At 42.6% G+C, this 16007-nt stretch overlaps 1 protein-coding gene across 3 annotated transcripts in view; it reads right to left on the reverse strand.

Moving 5' to 3' along the window:
* Nucleotides 1–16007, reverse strand: part of OPLAH (5-oxoprolinase, ATP-hydrolysing) — a 291557-nt gene that overhangs the window by 50263 nt on the left and 225287 nt on the right. For all 3 annotated transcript variants that reach the window (XM_053715452.1, XM_053715451.1, XM_053715453.1), the window contains exons 22-25: nt 11077–11211; nt 10846–10995; nt 8728–8885; nt 3903–4063 (exon numbers count right to left, since the gene is read on the reverse strand). In XM_053715452.1, coding sequence (XP_053571427.1) covers nt 3903–4063; nt 8728–8885; nt 10846–10995; nt 11077–11211 — 604 coding nt within the window. The remainder of the gene's footprint in view (nt 1–3902; nt 4064–8727; nt 8886–10845; nt 10996–11076; nt 11212–16007) is intronic.

The following is a 16007-nucleotide window of genomic DNA, read 5'->3' on the forward strand; positions in this document are numbered from 1 at the left end:
CCATTTACCACTTTCATTGTTTGACTTATCAACAAATAATTAATCATGAACTTGTTAAAAACACACCTCTTCCTTCACTTTTTTGCAGCAATGCAAATGTTGCACTCTATAATTTGTGTGCACACTATATGGTGTAAGCACACCCACCAAGGTAATATTAAGTGTTACCCTAAGCCTGAGAAGTCCAGATCTATTTAGATCTGTTAAAATTCACTATTAAAATTGTTTGAACAGCCCAGGACATATTGGGACTGGGCACCCATTTGCACATTATCAATACACTATTTAAACTATTTAAATCATAATTCTGTCTTGGGACCTAGAACTTAACTAGGTTAAATAATTGGACATTTGATCAAGTGTTTCACTTTTTTCCATTCACACATAAAACAGGACACTAGTTTTCTTTTCATTGTCTGTTTACACATTTGTTCACCTTCACACGGTATCACCACTTGTAACAGGAGCACATCCTGATCTCATTTACACGAATGGTCTCACACACTGTTCCCTTTACAACATGATGTGTCACCAATGATTATACAATAAATCATGGAAAGTGTTATCTTCGTTTATTTTTGATTACGATCAGACTATTATTAGGTCCCCTATAAGGAAGAACGGTCCAATTTGGAGGTGTCAACCCCTGCATTCTAGCGATTTAACCACCTCATATCCCCTTCAGAATCCCATCGCACTTAGTAACACAACCCCTGTCACTCGCATAAGCATCTCAATCGGGTATTTAGAATCAGAGACAGGCATCCAATAAGACCTGTCAGAAATGGCGAACCCGCTACACACCCCCTTCTCCTACAAATACAATATGAGAAGCAGGGAACCAATCACTATAGCCGAAGGGGGAGAACTTCCCATCGGTCAGCCAATAAAAAGCCCCAAGTTCGGCGGGCGCCCCACCTTTGACAAAGCCTTTGTGGCGAAACATGTCAGGGCAGCTGGAGAACATTTCTCCCTTTTAACTCAAACAACAGTGTGATTTGGTGTATGAATGTTTAATTAGAAAATAATTTAAAAAGGTATATGCGTGAGAGAGTGTGTGCAATGGAGATATTCTAGCCGCAAACGAAGTGACATATTAGGGTAAGGGGGGCTTCAATGCTTCCTTAACCCTAAATATTAAGTGACCTATTTATCTTAAAACTTGGGAGGTTTAACGGCAATATAATTTTTACTACCAAGTCTAAAATACCCGCTTTGCTATTTTCTAAATGGTAACCCTAGATAATTTATCGGCCAAACAGCTATATACCCCTAACCAGCATACATCAGACCAAATTTGGAGGTCAATAGTGACAGTAATTACCGGGGGATGTACGCTGCTAACTTTAACCATATGTAAGGGAACCCATATCAGTATCACTGACGCTACGGAAGCCTGTGTACACGTAATCAATTAGGGGCAGTATTCTGACATCTCAGTTGTATAAGTTAGCGGTCCTGACACATAGGAGGTCAGTGTAACTAAAAGCAATCATTCTTAATACCGCAACTGTCATTTTACAGCTGAATTCCGCCTGAATTTATCAGAAAAGGTTCCCACCCAAATGCTAAACGCCATTACACAAGTATAAGCACCGCACACTGCAATATATATGTGTTCATACGAAGTATTCTCATCCAGTATTAAATAAACTGATATTGTACCGGATTTATATGTATGTTTAGCTCTCTGAAAGGAATCCCACTAATATAATTATTGGTAACCATAAACAATTTCAATCAACCCATAGAGCTACCTACATATGAGTACAGAATATTTGTAATACCAGATTAATACTGGGAAACGTCAAACCTGATTATCCCTACAAGTAGGGGAATACTCCTGAACCCCCGTGTACAAGTGGGTATAACGATATTTAACTGGGGTGCCATATCGTCCTACATATACCGCCTCACAGTATAATAACATCAACCTAACCCAGGATGATGCAGCAGATAATTCCCCCTGTGTATTCAGCAAGGTGGTAATTCTATTCTATCTCAAACCACAGAGTGGTAAATAGTAAGCGGGGACTTTTACAGCCTGGGTCCTTAATATCTAAGTATTATTACTCACACCCCTCTCACAGAGGACTAACATAACTATTGGTGGATCGGCTACACCTGAGATATAACTCAGGATCTCTAATAAAAGGGTGACACCCGAGGTACATGTAGCACCCGACAATAGTGAGGATATCCTCTTGAGAATATACCTATAATATATAATTTGATAATTCCTCCTTAGGAGCAGCATTCCCTCACCTCACACTGTTTGTGACTTTTAATTTGTTGTAATGTTTTTTAAAAAATTCTAAATAAAAGTTAAGTTTTAAATCCGCCCTTCTCTGGGCTTCTTTACCTATGGTAGCATTGGACTTAAATTGATTATTTGCTGGTGAGTGCTATCCAAGTACACAAGTCCATATATGTTAGTATGTTAGAATGTTAGTAGGTTAATAGGTTAGTAGGATTAGTATGTTGGTATGTTGATAGGTGCGTATGTTGATAGGTTAATATGTTAGTAGGTTAGTATGATAGGTTAATAGGTTTAGTATGTTAAAGGACAAGAGACAAGTCCATGTATGTTAGTATGTTAGAATGTTAGAAGGTTAGTAGGTTTAGTATGTTAGTATGTTGATAGGTTAGTATGTTAGTGGGTTAATAGGTTAAGTATGTTAGTATGTTGATAGGTCAGTGTGTTAGTATGTTAGTATGTTGATAGGTTAGTATGTTAGTATGTTGATAGGTTAGTTTGTTAGTATGTTAGTATGTTGATAGGTTAGTTTGTTAGTATGTTAGCAGGTTGGTAGATTTAGTATGTTAGTATGTAAGAGGACAAGAGACCAGTGACTGCATGTACTGAAGGCAAAGTGCACTGAACAACAAAACAAAAGGTTTGAGAGGTGTAGGAAGAAACTGCATATGTACAAGGTCATGTGATAGTCCAAAGAGCGGATTGTGACACAGGACAAGCCATCATCTATTTCAAACTGAGCAGAATGACCCATTTAATCCTCAGATGCACAAATTGTATTTCCTCTCACTAATGTTTCTTACTTGTTCATACAGAACTTCTCATGGTGCCCCCACATATGGAATTGAATTAACCTGCTTATAACACTATGTGTTACACCCCTTATAGCATGGTGTTTAATACTGAGATAATACATAATAATAGTGACCTGCCTACACCATTATGCACCATCTGTAAGGGATTTAACTCTGTACTGTATTTACACACACATATGATGATGTAGCTCTAATTATACAGGTATGTGAACATCTTCATGAGCCTGAGAATGTGACTACATAAGAAGCTATAGCATTGAGTCTGATTTCCAGTAGTGAGTTTCATTGACCTGAGATGAATATTGTTTAATCTAAGCCATATTCAGCTGGTCACAGAGATACAGAAGGGCAGGAACATATGACCAAGAGCAGGTCTATAACCGTGTCACTCTAGAGTTACATCTAATAGAACATATGACTAAGAGTAGGTCTATAACCGTGTCACTCTAGAGTTACATCTAATAGAACATATGACTAAGAGCAGGTCTATAACCGTGTCACTCTAGAGTTACATCTAATAGAACATATGACTAAGAGCAGGTCTATAACCGTGTCACTCTAGAGTTACATCTAATAGAACATATGACTAAGAGCAGGTCTATAACCGTGTCACTCTAGAGTTACATCTAATAGAACATATGACTAAGAGCAGGTCTATAACCGTGTCACTCTAGAGTTACATCTAATAGAATATATGACTAAGAGCAGGTCTATAACCGTGTCACTCTAGAGTTACATCTAATAACCTCAATATGACAAACCTGTAACAACACTTAAGGTATTCCTGCTGTTTGCGCACCCAGCTATGGCTTAATGACCTGTCTGCTCACCTTGCAGCCCATACGGGGAGAATGATCTCCGCTCTGTCAGCACCGACAAAATCACCTCTTCTCTAAAGAGCAGTTCCCGTATCACCCCATCTCCACCACGATAATGGCCAGAACCACCAGTACCAGGGGCCAACTCAAAGCGCTTCAGAATCACAGGGTATCTGGAAGGGATGAAGACACACAAAAAATCACTCAGACTCACACACTACATCACAAACACTAACACTCATCCCTTACTCACACACTACATCACAAACACTCATCCTTCACTCACACACTAAATCACCCAGACTCACACACTACATCACAAACACTCATCCTTCACTCACATACTAAATTACGCAGACTCACACACTACATCACAAACACTAACACTCATCCCTTACTCACACACTACATCACAAACACTCATCCTTCACTCACATACTAAATCACCCAGACTCACACACTACATCACAAACACTCATCCTTCACTCACATACTAAATCACCCAGACACACACTACATCACAAACACTCATCCTTCACTCACATACTAAATCACCCAGACTCACACACTACATCACAAACACTAACACTCATCCCTTACTCACAAACTGCATCACAAACACTCATCCTTCACTCACAGACTAAATCACCCAGACTCACACACTACATCACAAACACTCATCCTTCACTCACATACTAAATCACCCAGACTCACACACTACATCACAAACACTCATCCTTCACTCACATACTAAATCACCCAGACTCACACACTACATCACAAACACTAACACTCATCCCTCACTCACACACTACATCACAAACACTCATCCTTCACTCACATACTAAATCACCCAGACTCACACACTACATCACAAACACTCATCCTTCACTCACATACGAAATCACCCAGAGTCAAACACTAAATCAACCACACTAACACTCATCCTTCACTCACATACTAAATCACCCAGACTCACACACTACATCACAAACACTAACACTCATCCGTCACTCACACACTACATCACTCAGACTCACACACTACATCACAAACACTAACACACTAAATCACCCAGACTCCCACACTACATCACAAACACTAACACTCATCCTTCACTCATATACTAAATCACCCAGACTCACACACTACATCACAAACACTAACACTCATCCCTCACTCACACACTACATCACAAACACTCATCCTTCACTCACATACTAAATCACCCAGAGTCAAACACTAAATCAACCACACTAACACTCATCCTTCACTCACATACTAAATCACCCAGACTCACACACTACATCACAAACACTAATACTCATCCGTCACTCACACACTACATCACAAACACTAACACTAATCCTTCACTCACATACTAAATCACCCAGAGTTAAACACTAAATCACCCACACTAACACTCATCCTTCACTCACACACTACATCACCCACACTAACACTCATCCATCGCTCACACACTACATCACTCAGACTCACACACTACATCACAAACACTAACACTCATTCTTCACTCACACACTAAATCACCCAGACTCCCACACTACATCACAAACACTCATCCTTCACTCACATACTAAATCACCCAGAGTCAAACACTAAAATCACCCACACTAACACTCATCCTTCACTCACATACTAAATCACCCAGACTCACAAACTGCATCACAAACACTAGCACTCATTCTTCACTCACACTTAATCACCCAGACTCCCACACTACATCATCAACACACTAACTCTCATCCTTCATTCTCACACCACATCATCCAGACTCACACACTACATCACAAACACTAACACTCATCCTTCACTCACACACTAAATCACCCAGACTCCCACACTACATCACCCACACTAACTCTCATCCTTCATTCTCACACCACATCATCCAGACTCAAACACACAATAACAAACACTAACACTCATCCTTCACTCACACACTAAATCACCCAGACTCCCACACTACATCACCCACACTAACTCTCATCCTTCATTCACACACTACATTACCCAGAATCACACACTACATCACCCAGACTCACACACTACATCACAAACACTAATACTCATTTTATGCTCACACACTAAATCACCCAGACTCCCACACTACATTACCCACACTAACTCTCATCCTTCGCTAACACACTACATCACCCAAACTCACACACTACATCACAAACACTATTCTCTCCCTCACATACTACATCATACACATCCCACACAACATCACCCACATGCTACATTACCCACACTAACACTCATCCCTCACTCACACACTACATCACATGCAGTAATCCCTCACTCACACACTACATCACATGCAGTAATCCCTCATTCATACACTATATCACATACAGTAATCCCTCACTCACACACTACATCACATACAGTAATCCCTCACTCACACACTACATCACATACAGTAATCCCTGACTCACACACTACATCACACACAGTAATCCCTCACTCACACACTACATCACAAACAGTAATCCCTCACTCACACACTACATCACACGCAGTAATCCCTCACTCACACACTACATCACACGCAGTAATCCCTCACTCACACACTACATCACACGCAGTAATCCCTCCCTCACACACACATCACATGCAGTAATCCCTCACTCACACACTACATCTCATAGAGTAGAGTAATCTCTCACTCACACACTAGATCACACGCAGTAATCCCTCACTCACTACATCACACACAGTAATCCCTAACTCACACTACATCACACGCAGTAATCCCTCACTCACACACTACATCACATACAGTAATCCCAAACTCACACACTGCATAACATACAGTAATCCCTCACTCACACACTACATCACATACAGTAATCCCTCACTCACACACTACATCACATACTGTAATCCCTCACTCACACACTCTATCACCCACAGCCACACACAACCTCAAACATTAAATCACCCATACTAACACTTATTCCTCATATACACTAATCTCTTTCTCACAAACGACATCACTCACATACTAAATCATACACTAATCTCTCTTGCATACTACATACACACACTCATAAACTATATCACCCACACATTACATTACACACACTCTCACATACTAAATCACATGCACTAATCTGTTTCTCACATATTACGTAACAGACCCTCAGACATTAAAACACTAACACTCATCCATCCCTCACACAATACATTACATACACTCACACACAATACATCACACAATCTTACTCATCCCTCACTCACTATTAAACTGACACACTGACAATCATCCCTCATATGCACACTACATCACACACCTTGATACTCACCATTCAGTTACACACTACATCACACACCTTGATACTCACCATTCAGTTACACACTACATCACATACCCTAATACTCACCATTCAGTTACACACTACATCACACACCCTGATACTCACCATTCAGTTACACACTACATCACACATCCTGATACTCACCATTCAGTTACACACTACATCACATACCCTAATACTCACCATTCAGTCACACACCACATCACACACCCTGATACTCACCATTCAGTCACACACCACATCACACACCCTGATACTCACCATTCAGTCACACACCACATCACACACCCTGATACTCACCATTCAGTCACACACTACATCACACACCCTGATGCTCACCATTCAGTCACACACTACATCACACACCCTGATGCTCACCATTCAGTCACACACTACATCACACATCCTGATACTCACCATTCAGTCACACACTACATCACACATCCTGATGCTCACCATTCAGTCACACACTACATCACACACCCTGATGCTCACCATTCAGTCACACACTACATCACACACCCTAATACTCACCATTCAGTCACACACTACATCACACACCCTGATACTCACCATTCAGTCACACACCACATCACACACCCTGATACTCACCATTCAGTCACACACCACATCACACACCCTGATACTCAACATTCAGTCACACACCACATCACACACCCTGATACTCACCATTCAGTCACACACCCTGATACTCACCATTCAGTTACACACTACCTCACACACCCTGATACTCACCATTCAGTCACACACTACATCACACACCCTGATACTCACCATTCAGTTACACACTACCTCACACACCCTGATACTCACCATTCAGTCACACACTACATCACACACCCTGATACTCACCATTCAGTTACACACTACCTCACACACCCTGATACTCACCATTCAGTCACACACTACATCACACACCCTGATACTCACCATTCAGTCACACACCACATCACACACCCTGATACTCACCATTCAGTCACACACCACATCACACATCCTGATACTCACCATTCAGTCACACACTACATCACACACCCTGATACTCACCATTCAGTCACACACTACATCACACACCCTAATACTCACCATTCAGTCACACACCACATCACACACCCTGATACTCACCATTCAGTCACACACTACATCACACACCCTGATACTCACCATTCAGTCACACACTACATCACACACCCTGATACTCACCATTCAGTCACACACCACATCACACACCCTGATACTCACCATTCAGTCACACACCACATCACACACCCTGATACTCACCATTCAGTCACACACTACATCACACACCCTGATGCTCACCATTCAGTCACACACCACATCACTGCCAATAACCACTCTGTACACTTCACAAACAGTGAAACTCATCCCTCACACACACTTCTCACTCCCTCACAGACTGGCACTCACAAACTAACACAACTTCCTCTCTCATTTACACAAGGTAACTATACCGTTTCTCTAGGATCTCTGGGTCAGTGATGCGAGTGTTGGTCATATGAGTGTGAATGCCACTGCGCCCGTGCCAGTGAGGCCCGGCTCCTGCACCTCCCGCCACTGTCTCATAATAACCAGTTCTAGCATTGCCAAAAGTGATGTTGTTCATACAGCCCTGAGGGAAAACAGGATGAAAAAGCACTCAAACATAATGTCACCCAGCGAGGGACTGATGGAGCACTGGTCACTCCTGGGGAGGGGCTGATAGGATGAGGTACTGGTTACTGCTGGGAAGGGGCTGATGGGATGAGGCACTGGTTACTGCTGGGAAGGGGCTGATGGGATGAGGCACTGGTTACTGCTGGGGAGGGGCTGATGGGATGAGGCACTGGTTACTGCTGGGGAGGGGCTGATGGGATGAGGCACTGGTTACTGCTGGGGAGGGGCTGATGGGATGAGGCACTGGTCACTGCTGGGGAGGGGCTGATGGGATGAGGCACTGGTTACTGCTGGGGAGGGGCTGATAGCATGAGACAATGGTTACTGCTGGGGAGGGGCTGATGGGATGAGGCACTGGTTACTGCTGGGAAGGGGCTGATGGGATGAGGCACTGGTCACTGCTGGGGAGAGGCTGATGGGATGAGGCACTGGTTACTGCTGGGGAGGGGCTGATAGGATGAGGCACTGGTTACTGCTGGGGAGGGGCTGATGGGATGAGGCACTGGTTACTGCTGGGGAGGGGCTGATAGCATGAGACAATGGTTACTGCTGGGGAGGGGCTGATGGGATGAGGCACTGGTTACTGCTGGGAAGGGGCTGATGGGATGAGGCACTGGTCACTGCTGGGGAGGGGCTGATGGGATGAGGCACTGGTTACTGCTGGGGAGGGGCTGATAGGATGAGGCACTGGTTACTGCTGGGGAGGGGCTGATGGGATGAGGCACTGGTTACTGCTGGGGAGGGGATGATAGGATGAGGTACTGGTTACTGCTGCGGAGGGGCTGATAGGATGAGGTACTGGTTACTGCTGGGGAGGGGCTGATAGGATGAGACACTGGTTACTGCTGGGGAGGGGCTGATGGGATGAGGCAATGGTTACTGATGGGGAGGGGCTGATGGGATGAGGCAATGGTTACTGCTGGGGAGGGGCTGATGGGATGAGGCACTGGTTACTTCTGGGGAGGGGCTGATAGGATGAGGTACTGGTTACTGCTGGGGAGGGGCTGATAGGATGAGGTACTTGTTACTGCTGGGGAGGGGCTGATAGGATGAGACACTGGTTACTGCTGTGGAGGGGCTGATGGGATGAGGCAATGGTTACTGCTGGGGAGGGGCTGATGGGATGAGGCACTGGTTACTGCTGGGGAGGGGCTGATAGGATGAGGTACTGGTTACTGCTGGGGAGGGGCTGATAGGATGAGGTACTGGTTACTGCTGGGGAGGGGCTGATGGTATGAGGCAATGGTTACTGATGGGGAGGGGCTGATGGGATGAGGCACTGGTTACTGCTGGGGAGGGGCTGATAGGATGAGGTACTGGTTACTGCTGGGGAGGGGCTGATAGGATGAGGTACTGGTTACTGCTAGGGAGGGGCTGATAGGATGAGGCACTGGTTACTGCTGAGGAGGGTCTGATAGGATGAGGTACTGGTTACTGCTGGGGAGGGGCTGATGGGATGAGGCACTGGTTACTGATGGGGAGGGGCTGATGGGATGAGGCAATGGTTACTGCTGGGGAGGGGCTGATAGGATGAGGCAATGGTTACTGCTGGGGAGGGGTGATGGGATGAGGCAATGGTTACTGATGGGGAGGGGCTGATGGGATGAGGCACTGGTTACTGATGGGGAGGGGCTGATAGGATGAGACACTGGTTACGGCTGAGGAGGGGCTGATGGGATGAGGCAATGATTACTGCTGGGGAGGGGCTGATAGGATGAGGTACTGGTTACTGCTGGGGAGGGGCTGATGGGATGAGGCAATGGTTACTGCTGGGGAGGAGCTGATGGGATGAGGCACTGTTTACTGCTGGGGAGGGGCTGATGACATGCGGCACGTCTGGGAGGGGCTGATGGGATGAAGTATCTGTAAATAACCCTTCTCTCGGTTGCTCAGCTGCTGTGTGTGACTTATCTCACCTGAGATGCTGCGCAGACCTCGAATGCCTTGAAGATGACATCTACAATCCGCTGAGAGGTGAGCACATTCCCTCCCACCACAGCAGCATCTGATGAAGGGTCCAGGATAGATCCCTTTGGAATGATGACCTGTATGGGTGTAAGACAACCCTGGGGGAATCCAGAGATGATTCTATAAATATCTCTGTGACAAAAGTCGTAATTTGGTATGTAAAGGGGTGTAATATTTACCTGGTTTAGAGGAATGTCCTGACCCACCATACAGCGCAGGCAGTAGATGAGCGCAGACATGGTGATCGCACGAGGAGCATTGCAGTTCCCAAACACCTCATGCCCAGAGCCACTGAAGTCAAACGTGGCACTGCCCTGGGGACAAAACAAGGCAGTCACTATATAATTATACTATACATATGCAATAATACAAATTGATGAATATAGTACAGATGTGCACTTCTGAACTTATTTCCCTTTAACAGAGCAGGTGATAATTATCTCTCAGCAGGAGGAAAAGAACAAATACGGCCCCTATACTCTTCCAACAGAAAAACTGCTGATAAATTAGCAATGCTGCCCAAATTGCAAATGAGAAATCGCTGTAAAATCCGATTTTCTTACTCAGATTGAGAAAAATAAAACATAGAAAAAGGATTCTTTGCATTTTTTGGGGTAGGGGGATGAGGGGCATCTTCTTGCACGAACAATGTAACAGTAAAACATGGAAGATAACATTTCAGTATTAATAACTGTTGTGTCTGAATACCGACCATACATATAATGCTAATTTATGAAGCGTACAAGTTACAATTTCCTGTCATTTTGCATAATAATCTTTAAAAAGCCCAACATACGGGTGAAACGCGTTGAAGTGCTGCCAGCTAAAAAGAGACTTACCTTCTGTTTCGGTATACTATCAAAGATTTACCATCTGTAATTCGAGAGTTTGGCCAAACTCAATATTGGACTTTTTCTTTACGCTGCCTATTCGTTACTAAGTGTATTTGGTGAATCACATTAACCTGTTTGCAAATGCACTAAGTGCAGGTATTCGACTTCCAACAGAGGATTACCACAGAGAATATTGATCAAGCCTCTGTGACGCCCAAGACGGAATTTCCGTACACAGCTTACTTTGTGATCACCGACCAAAGCCTCTGACGCTCACAACGGAACTCCCGTACTTAAAAGATCTGCAGTGTAAGCAGAGGAGGAACTGAGGATTCGAGGAGAAAGAATTCTAAGAGGTACACCCCAATTTACTATTGAGAATGAGAGGGTGAGTACCTTATTTGAGCTCCGCATCCACTGATAATCAAATTGGCTCACTTACGGCTGATTGCTGCCATTGGAAGTTCTGTGAGCTTACGCCATAATTACTAGCGACACACGCTTTCTGATAGTTTATGTCGGTTTGCCTGGAACTTTATTTTGAAAAGACTATTTGATATTTTCCTGTCACGATTATCACCACACGCTGTATGCAGTTATTCAAGGAACTGTAACTGTATACCGAAATTTCAGTACCTTAACGCTCATCAAGGCTTTACATCTCTTTTTTTATATATATATATTTTTTTAAATCTTTTTATTGAGGATTTACACAGAACAATAAATGAAAAAATATACATTTGTACATGGAATGTGCTCACAATGAGTATACAGACAATATTCAGAGTAAAAACATGTTTGTACATTTTAAAGCAATTATCCTCTTCTTCCCCCCCCCCCTCTTTTCCCAAGCAATAATTGTTCGGACCACTCTTGAGTCCTAAATAAGATACATAAAAGAGGTATGGGAACAACACTAAAGCTATATTATACAGTTATCATGAAATATACTAAATTAAGGCCAAAGCCAAACTTTTTGGTATCAGTGGAATACAATAGTGAGTAGAACTCTGCACAGGTACATTTGATTTAAAGGACCAGTCAACACAGTAGATTTGCATAATCAACAAATGCAAGATAACAAGACAATGCAATAGCACTTAGTCTGAACTTCAAATGAGTAGTAGATTTTTTTATAGCAAATTTGAAAGTTATGTATATTTCCACTCCCCTTGTACCATGTGATAGCAATCAGCCAATCACAAATGCATATACGTATAGTCTGTGAATTCTTGCACATGCTCAGTAGGATCTGGTGACTCAAAAATTGTAAATATAAAAGACTGTGCACATTTTTTTTAATGGAAGTAAATTGGAAAGTTGTTTAAAATTACATGCTGTATCTGAATCATAAAAATTTGATTTAACCTGAGTGTCCCTTTAAAATGATGGTTCTTTTGGGTATTGGAAGAAGAGAACGATATCCTTTGGATTCAGATTATATTAGTGGCTATATTAGTAACTAGGTTATCTAGCTGATGGCAAAAACAAAAACGTATTCCTTACAGGGGATTGTTGATACACTACATCTTCTGGTCAGTATAGTGTCAGAGCCACTACCATTTATCACAATGTGCCCTTTCCGCGGCTTCGGCCTCCAGCCGCTGCAAAAGGGTCAGGGATATGCTGAACAATTGAGGCAGCTTCAGTGCTAATATACATAATTCCTAGCGTTATTATGCTTTACTATTGGTATTAACTATCGGCTAGATTACGAGTTTTGCGTTAGAGGCTGTGCGGTGCTAACGAGCAGTTTATGCTCACCGCTCACTTACAGACAGCGCTGGTATTACGAGTTTTTACAAACCAGACAAGAAGTGAGCGTTGAGCAAAATTTTGCTCATTACCGCACTCCAATACCAGCGCTTTTCCCAAGATTTTCCCACAGGAATCAACGGGGAGAGCCGGCTGAAAAAAAAATCACCTGCAAAAAAGCAGCGTAAAACTCCTTAACGCAGCACCATTGATTCCTATGGGGAAATATATTTTATGTCTACATCTAACACCCTAACATGAACCCCGAGTCTAAACACCCCAAATCTTACACTTATTAACCCCTAATCTGCCGCCCCCGACATCGCCGACACCTATATTATAATTATTAACCCCTAATCTGCCGCTCCAGACACCGCCGCCACCTACATTATACTTATGAACCCCTAATCTGCTGCCCCCAACATCGCCGAACCCTACATTATATTTATTAACCCCTACTCTGCCGCCCCCAATGTCGCCGCCACCTACCTACACTTATTAACCCCTAATCTGAAACCCCCAACGTCGCCGCTACTATAATAAACATATTAACCCCTAAACCGCCGCATTCCTGCCTCACAAACATTAGTTAAATATTATTAACCCCTAATCTGCCGCCCCCAATGTCGCCGCCACCTACCTACATTTATTAACCCCTAATCTGCTGCCCCCAACATCGCCGCCACTATACTAAATGTATTAACCCCTAAACCTAAATCTAACCCTAACCCTAACACCCCTTAACTTAAATATAATTTAAATAAATCTAAATAAAAAATACTATCATTAACTAAATAATTTAAAACTAAATACTTACCTGTAAAATAAACCCTAAGCTAGCTACTATATAACTAATAGTTACATTGTATCTATCTTAGGGTTTATTTTTATTTTACAGGCAAGTTTATATTTATTTTAACTAGGTACAATAGTTACTAAATAGTTATTAACTATTTAATAACTACCTAGCTAAAATAAATACAAAGTTACCTGTAAAATAAAACCTTTTTTACTAAGTTACAATTACACCTAACACTACACAATAATTAAATTATTTCCCTAAATTAAATACAATTAAATAAAATTATCTAAAGTACAAAAAAAAACCCCACTAAATTACAGAAAATAATAAACAAATTACAAGATTTTTAAACTAATTATACCTAATCTAATCCCCCTTACAAAATAAAAAAGCCCCCCCCCCAAAATAAAAAAGCCCTACCCTACACTAAATTACAAAAAACCCTTAAAAAGGGCCTTTTGAGGGGCATTGCCCCAAAGTAATTAGCTCTTTTACCTGTAAAAAATTTTACAAATCCCCCCCAACATTAAAACCCTCCACCCACACAACCAACCCTACTCTAAAACCCACCCAATACCCCCTTAAAAAACCTAACACTTACCGGGAGAAGTCTTCATCCAACCGGGCCGAAGTCCTCAACAAAGCCGGGAGAAGTCTTCATCCAAACCGGGCGAAGTGGTCCTCCAGACGGGCAGAAGTTTTCATCCAGACGGCATCTTCTAGCTTCATCCATCCGGTGCGGAGCGGGTCCATCTTCAAGACATCCGATGCGGAGCATCCTCTTCATCCGACGGCTAAGACTGAATGAAGGTTCCTTTAAATGACGTCATCCAAGATGGCGTCCCTTCAATTCCGATTGGCTGATAGAATTCTATCAGCCAATAGAAGGCGAGCTCAATCCTATTGGCTGATTGCATCAGCCAATAGGATTTTTTCTACCTTAATTCCGATTGGCTGATAGAATTCTATCAGCCAATCGGAATTGAAGGGACGCCATCTTGGATGACGTCATTTAAAGAAACCTTCATTCAGCCTTTGCCGTCGGATGAAGAGGAAGCTCCGCGTCGGATGTCTTGAAGATGGACCCGCTCCGGAGGACCACTTTGTCCGGCTTGGAGGACCACTTTGTCCGGCTTGGATGAAGACTTCTCCCGGCTTCGTTGAGGACTTTGGCCCGGTTGGATGAAGACTTCTCCCGGTAAGGTGATCTTCAAGGGGTTAGTGTTAGGTTTTTTTAAGGGGGTATTGGGTGGGTTTTAGAGTAGGGTTGGTTGTGTGGGTGGTGGGTTTTAATGTTGGGGGGGGGGATTTGTATTTTTTTTTACAGGTAAAAGAGTTGATTACTTTGGGGCAATGCCCCACAAAGGGCCCTTTTAAGGGCTATTTGTAATTTCATGTAGGGTAGAGCTTTGTTTTTATCTTGGGGGGGGGGCTTTTTTATTTTGTTAGGGGGATTAGATTAGGTGTAATTAGTTTAAAAATCTTGTAATTTGTTTATTATTTTCTGTAATTTAGTGGGAGGGGTTTTGTACTTTAGATAATTTTATTTAATTGTATTTAATTTAGGGAAATAATTTAATTATAGTGTAGTGTTAGGTGTAATTGTAACTTAGGTTAAGTTTTATTTTACAGGTAATTTTGTATTTATTTTAGCTAGGTAGTTATTAAATAGTTAATAACTATTTAGTAACTATTCTACCTAGTTAAAATAAATACAAAC

The sequence above is a fragment of the Bombina bombina genome, chromosome 5 (genome assembly GCF_027579735.1).
Source record: "Bombina bombina isolate aBomBom1 chromosome 5, aBomBom1.pri, whole genome shotgun sequence".
Lineage (NCBI taxonomy): Eukaryota > Metazoa > Chordata > Amphibia > Anura > Bombinatoridae > Bombina > Bombina bombina.